The sequence below is a fragment of the Micropterus dolomieu genome, linkage group LG13 (genome assembly GCF_021292245.1).
Source record: "Micropterus dolomieu isolate WLL.071019.BEF.003 ecotype Adirondacks linkage group LG13, ASM2129224v1, whole genome shotgun sequence".
In the NCBI taxonomy this organism is placed as follows: Eukaryota; Metazoa; Chordata; class Actinopteri; order Centrarchiformes; family Centrarchidae; genus Micropterus; species Micropterus dolomieu.
The window spans coordinates 3,034,046-3,040,825 of record NC_060162.1 but is presented as its reverse complement, the minus strand read 5'-3'; the positions used below and the strand labels follow the sequence as shown (position 1 = coordinate 3,040,825).

Below are 6,780 nucleotides of genomic sequence, written 5' to 3'. Positions count from 1 at the left end.
TGCCCATGGTGCTGATGTTGGATGCTGGTTGTTTGGGTGTTGACAGGTGTCTTTTATACAGGTAACGAGGTGAGGCGGGTGTATTTGATGTAGATAATTGGTTGGGATTGGGGCTGTGTCTTAAAGAAAGACTAACTGGCTTGTAGGAGCCAGAATACTTGCTGTTTGGTAGGGGGTCAAATACTTGTTTTTCCTCATCAGATGGTTATCAATTTTTATAAATTCATATGATGTGATTTTCTGGAATTTTCTTTGGGATTCTGTCTTTCACTGTTAGAATGTACATATGATTAAAATTGTAGATCGTTGCATTCTTTTTAAGTGGGCAAACCTGCAAAATCAGCAAGGGGTCAAATACTTTTTTCCCCCACTGTACATTATATAAAGATTTACAGAACCGTGTTTACTTTAAAGATGAAAATGTTAAAAATCTGGAAACTTGATCACGTTACTTTTTAAATATCACATTTTACAACTTTAAATTTCTTTCTGCTGGATTTTGTTAAAAGTCTCACAGCAGTCTGTTTCTCCCCTTACCTGAAAAGTTGGGAGAGAAAATGTTTGTCTTGCCGAAGCAGACGCGTCTGAACATGAGCGCATACCTGCAGCAGCAGGATGAAATAGTCCACCGGGTGGTTTCGTGTGTAGAGATAGTGCCCCGCGCTCAGCCGGTTGTTTGGGTCAAAGTGCACTTCCTGGTTGACACTGGGGTGACGGAGCAGGTGGAACAAGACCTTCTCGGACACACGTCCGGGGCTGAAGTGCTCCACTTCTACAGGGGTCAAAAGGTCAGAGATTAACCCATCCATACCGAGCCCTAACTCCTCAGCTGAATTATAATAAACAACAGAGCCATAAAATGTGTGGCGTTAAACTGTGACTAATGTAATCAGTTACAAAGGTCACACACCTCTGGACAGGAAGCGGTGTGTTGCCAGCAGGAGTTGTGGCGAGGTTCGGATCTTGGGTTCTCCTTCAGGTGGCTTGAAAAGAGAAAACTCCTCGTGGACGCTGCGAGGCTCCAGAGGTATCTCCAGCGGCGCGAGGGGACGCTTCACTTTCCGGTCCACTACAGGAGGAGAGGGAAGGTTTTAATAAAAGATGGTCAGAGGCTAAAGCAATAACGCAACGTTCACTGAGACTTACAGTAGCCGTCAGACTCATCCAGGATCTCTGACTTGATGATCTCCTCGATGACGTCCTCTAAGGTGACCAATCCCAGCACCTCGTAGAAAGGATCTCCCTCTCCCTCGTTGTTCACCTTCTGGACGATGGCCATGTGGGAGTTGCCTGATAAAAGGGGAAGGATCAGTTCACCCAAATTACCAAAACAAATTATAATAATTTCCCTTATCCTTTGGTGGAAGATTTGCAGCTTGTCTTGGTTTTACTTAGTCAGGTTTTGAGATTTCTGTGTCCACTCATATACAGAGGAATGTGTTTTAATTTGTAAATATTAAGCAGCAATATCTCAGAAAGACAGTCTTGGTTCCTCTGTCAGGTTTCCAAACTGTGTCATCCCTTCAATTTGAAGTTAAAGGGGCGGTGCGGTGGGAGAAACACGAGGCAAATATACTGCCTCGGGTCACAAATATTACTCTTCTAGAAGTCATAACTCTGTCAAATCTTAGCACGCAGACATACTTTTAGATTCACTGGCACTTACTCATTCAGAGGATATCATCATTTACAATGTCCACTGTTAATAAATGCACAAAAATCGCCCAACATGACTGCAGAACTTGCCTTAGAATAATCATGATTTTAAGTTTTCTCCAGTAACATAGTAATCCAGTGTACATCCATAGATACGCTGCAAACAGGAGCTGCTGACAGATAATTCGGCCAATTTGCCAAATTCTAAACAAATATAGGTTAAAAAAACAAGGGTTAAGTTGTAGCCCACAGCTAACTCATGGCAACATGGGGTATCGAGGGAACACAGTGTCAAACGTTGGATAATCAGCAGACCTCGCAGTTTTCACTGGAACTATTTTCTACCAAGGAAATATTTAATTTAATTAATTAGACCTGTATAATTAATAAAATATAATTGATAAAACATATTTAAGACTTTTAGGACCTTCTAGAACTTTTCAGGACCTGCGGATACCCTGGTCAAAAACATCATGGCAAAAGAGCCTCAGCTATGTGGCTGCAACTAACGATTATTATCATAATCAACTACTAATTTTATCGATTAACTGATCAGTTGTTTGGTTTATAAAACGTCAGAAAATGGTGAAAAATGCCGATCAGTATTTCCCAAAGCCCAGCATGACGTCCTCAACACAAAGATATTCAGTTTAATCTCATGGAGGAGGACAGAAACCAGAAAATATTCACATTTAAGAAGCTGGAATCAGAGAAATTTTACTTTTCTTTCTTAATAAAATGACTCAAACTGATTAATCGATTATCAAAATAGTTGGCGATCTATTTAATAGTCGACGCTCAGCTCTACTCTGCTATAATATTTTGTGTGCATTTTTTTGTACGATTTACTGTCCGTTGACGAGCGTGAGCCCACCTTTCTTGAACTCCTCCAGCATGGCGTCCAGTTTGGTGTCGTTGAAGACGTAGTGCAGCGGGTGATTGTAGAACTTGGTGATGGTCGTCATGGGGGTGCAGTCGTCCGGGTCCACCAGAGCCAGGTCTTTCACGTACAGGATCTCCACGATGTTGGCCCTGGAAAAACACACGTTGAGGGTCGGACATGTGAGCTGCCACGATGTAGGGAAACCAAACACCGAAGCCGCTGGTGAAGGTTTGTTGACAGTGAGAACGTGAAGCGGTCTGCGCACCACGTGTGTGCCAGCATGTACTTCTGTTATGAGTTCTTACGGGTCACCGACCAACACAAGGGAAACCAAGGAGGTTTAAACAATAACAGGTTTGTTCTTGTTATTATGAGAAGTTCAAACATTTAACTGCTCGCTGTTGTTGGGGGAAGGGGGGGGGATTTGTAGAGCCTAAATAATTAGTTGACTAAACGATTAGTTATTGACAGCAAATTAAGTAATTAATTAATTGTTTAAGCCATTTTTAAAAAAGAAAAGTACCAATATCAGCTTCCCACTTGTGAATATTAGCTGGCAAACCTACAGTTAGCTGAAAATTTGAGTCAGATAATTTTGGGAGTGGAATGGACATTGTTGTTGTTATTTACAAGCACCTTTTTAATAATGGGGGCGGCAGTAGCACAGGCCGTAAGTAACTATTTACCATTACTTTTCTGTTAATACTGTAAAATGCATTATATTTACTTTATTATTACCTTTTATTTACAGTATATTTACTGTAAAATAGTTTAAATTCAGATTTGTATATTTAGTTATTTTTTCTACTTACCTACTTTCTCTTATTATTATTATTATTTATATTCTTTAATAATACCTTGATGTGCAAAGTGAGCAATTGTAACAAAGAATTTACCTTCAACGGATCAATGAAGAATTTCTGATACTGATTCTAAAGGACTTGGCTTGGAAACCGGTTCGAGTCCAGATCAGAGCAGATATCCGAAGTGTGGACTGGAAGCTGGAGAGGTGCCAGTTCACCTCCTGGGCACTGCCGAAGGCGGCCTTGAGCAAGCCCCTAACAGCTCGGGGCGCCGCACTACGTTGGCAGCCTCCTCGCTCTGACCACGTGTATGTTTGTGTATTTCAGACATGCTAGATTAATAAAGTACGTCTTCTTCTAATGTAGCTCAATGAGGTTTGCCAGTTTATCCAATGTCCAATATCCAGTGTCATTTTAAAAAGTTTAAATACTAATGTGATCAGATAAACGCAGTAAAAAGTACAATAATTTCCTCTCAAATGAATGAATAATTTGCATAATATGGTAATACTCAAGTAAAGTACAAGTATAGTAGATGTACTTAGTTACTTTCCACCACTGATTTGAGTGTGACACATGTTGCTCTTAGCGGCACAGCGATACCAATCTGCAGCTGATCGGCTGATACAAGAACTCAAGGCCATCATGGATTACGTTCTCAGGACGTCCTGGAATCGTTGGTTCCTCGTGTCCGAACAGACAAAGTTTGCTGCACCTTCATCAGAAGTCGCTGAAGCTGACTTGACTTTATTTCTTACAGACATGAATCTTGGTCAGCGTCTTTGTTTATAAAATTGTATTTTGCCTGATCCAGCAAACTAAGAGGCTTGTGTGCATAGGTGTCATTTAGACTGGGGACACTGGGGACATGTCCCCACCACGTTTTAGAAAGCATTTGCTAAATTAACTATGAGAAAGATTTACTTACACAACAGGAAAACATGAAATGCAATGAAAATATAGAAGAAACAGATCTGCCTTGTCCAAAAACAGTAACTTAGGCTAAAAAAACAAGCTACTGACTTATATTTGATAATATTTTTATATTCTGATTTGTCACCGGCCACATGCATTTTGTTTCCCTTCATATAAATAAAGACCCCCAGACCCCCCAATCAAATATCATATTTCATCAATGAATATTTCTTTTAAATAGCATTGGAGTATCTTGTTGTCTTGTTCTCGTGACTCCAATATTGTGCATCCTCACGTCTCCTGGACTAAGTGTTTGGTCATGTGTCGTCTAATATGAGCCCTTATAAATGTCCCCACCACTTGTGTGTCTTTATGTATGTGTAACTGCTGTCTTTTATTTGTTTGAAACTTGTCCTTCGTGTTCTTTTATGCTGCGTCTCGGCCAGGTCTCTCTTGCAAAAGAGATTTCAGTCGCTATGAGACTCACCTGGTTAAATTAAAAAATATAAATAAATCAGTACACGGGCTAATCGATCTAAAAAGTAATCCTCCCACGTCTCCTTGTCTTATCCGAGTCTCTGTTCCGCAGTTTGTTAGATCAATACTTGTTATAAATCTTTCTTTTATGTTCCCTGCGCTGACTGTTTTCATCAACAACAAACCTCTCCTCCTCGTATATGGGCACCCGAGTGTATCCGCTCTGCATGATCTCAGACATGGTGGAGAAGTCCAGGACGACCGAGCTGGGCAGCATGAAGCAGTCCTTCAGGGGGGTCAGGATGTCCTCCACGGTCTTGGTGCGCAGCATCCCGCGGCTGAACTCCTCCTTCACAAACTCACTGCACAAACAAACGGAGGACGGATGAGGCGTGGACGACAAACGTGCGGTTCTCTCTGAGGACTGTGTATTTAATTTACCTGTAAGGGTCGTTGTTGCTGGTACGGATCATCTCCATGGCTCTTTCCCTTATCCCACAGGTGCTGATGTCCCTCCTCAGCGCCAGGTCCAGGATCAGCCCCATAGGGCAGGACAGGGGGCATGTTAGGACCATACAAACCTGGGCCAGCCAGGTCAGACCAGGGGCCAGCTGGAACCCGTAACCGGAGCACAGGATGTGAGGGCCCAGCTCGGCCAGGAAGAAGATGAGGAAGCCGCTGGTGAACACGGCGGAGACGATGGAGCCCAGCGCCTGGTACAGGAGGACCCCCAGGACCGAGTGTCCCAGAGCACACAGGAACAGCAGGGCGCATGTCTGGGATGGAGAAGACACATTTTTGCTATTAAAGGAAACAGAACAGCACGACCACCTGACTCCCCTGTCCTGTGGCAGCTTTCAGAGACTCACCAAGAAGTTCCCCCTCCTCCTGATTGGCTCCAGGCGCTTGGCGGCCCGTTTCTCCTCCTCGGAACCACAGCTGTGAAGCACATAGAGCTCCACGGGGTCCAGCCACAGCAGGCTCAGGTTCACAGTCCTCAGCACCGCGCAGATCACCAGCAGGACCACTATCAGCACGGCCAGACCCCAGGGCGGGATGTAGTCTGCGGGCTGATTCTTGTCCGGGTTTATCCGCAGTCTGTCCGGGCCCGCAGATTCCCATTTGCCTCCGCTCAGCACGCACAGGTGGTGGTAGGTCTGCTCGCCAGAAATGCTCCTCTGCTGGACCTCCACCGTTATGAGCCCGCTGTAGTCCTCATCCGGCTCGAAAGAACCGGTCACCTGGAAAGCGGACTCGTGACGGTTGGACTCCTCCGCGCACGGGTCAGGCGCATCCCCGACCGCCCCGGCGGCTCCGCCAGCTGCCCTCGCGAACGCCACCCACGGCCAGCTTCCATTCAGATCAGCCCCGAAGAGACGGAGCTTGAACGTGGCTCCTTCTGGCGCCGAGAGGATCCGATCCTTCATATACACCAGACCCGTCGGATCTTCCAGTCGCAGCCCCAGAACCAGCGGGGCTTCCTGGCTGCAGGCGCCGTATTCGATCCCGCAGAACAACAATATCATCAACAAGAACCGTAGACCTGCCAAGCTGGCCACCATATTGGAATTGGTCAGCCTGGCTTAGCGCGGATCATGTGACTCAATCCCAGCAGAGGCCCCGCCCACCCGGGGGCTGAGCCAGCCAATCAAAACGAACACAAGCATGAGTGACGGTTGGATGTTCTTTGCTGCAACTGAACCGCGCGGCGGCCATTTTGGTTCTACACATGCAGGCGGCCGCTGGCGACACTCGTACATTTTGGGTCTTGATTCTGAATGTTTTTGTTTTTTTACCGCACCGCCCCTTCTCAAAAGCAGCGAATCGCAGTCAGTGTGTGTTACAGCCAACAAAACACGACAAAACAAGGAGGAGCCCATCTTTGTTAGATTTCATGAAAACAACCCATTCATCACTCTGGGCCTCTGTGAGATGCTAATGCCAATTTAATCACTGCACAAAACCTAAAGAGATGAACCATCTAAATGACTGGTTCACCTTTTTTCAAGTCCTTCTTCAAAACAACACTCATATGCATATGTAATT

The 6,780-nt window shown here is 44.9% G+C and overlaps 1 protein-coding gene across 6 annotated transcripts in view; it reads right to left on the bottom strand.

Moving 5' to 3' along the window:
• Positions 1-6,311, bottom strand: part of LOC123981641 (metal transporter CNNM3) — a 74,006-nt gene extending 67,695 nt beyond the window's left edge. For all 6 annotated transcript variants that reach the window (XM_046066643.1, XM_046066642.1, XM_046066644.1 and 3 more), the window contains exons 1-7: positions 5,604-6,311; positions 5,176-5,510; positions 4,920-5,096; positions 2,531-2,688; positions 1,147-1,290; positions 911-1,069; positions 603-772 (exon numbers count right to left, since the gene is read on the bottom strand). In XM_046066643.1, the coding sequence (XP_045922599.1) occupies positions 603-772; positions 911-1,069; positions 1,147-1,290; positions 2,531-2,688; positions 4,920-5,096; positions 5,176-5,510; positions 5,604-6,296 (1,836 nt within the window). In that variant the 5' untranslated portion in view covers positions 6,297-6,311. The remainder of the gene's footprint in view (positions 1-602; positions 773-910; positions 1,070-1,146; positions 1,291-2,530; positions 2,689-4,919; positions 5,097-5,175; positions 5,511-5,603) is intronic.
• Positions 6,312-6,780: the final 469 nt, after the last annotated feature.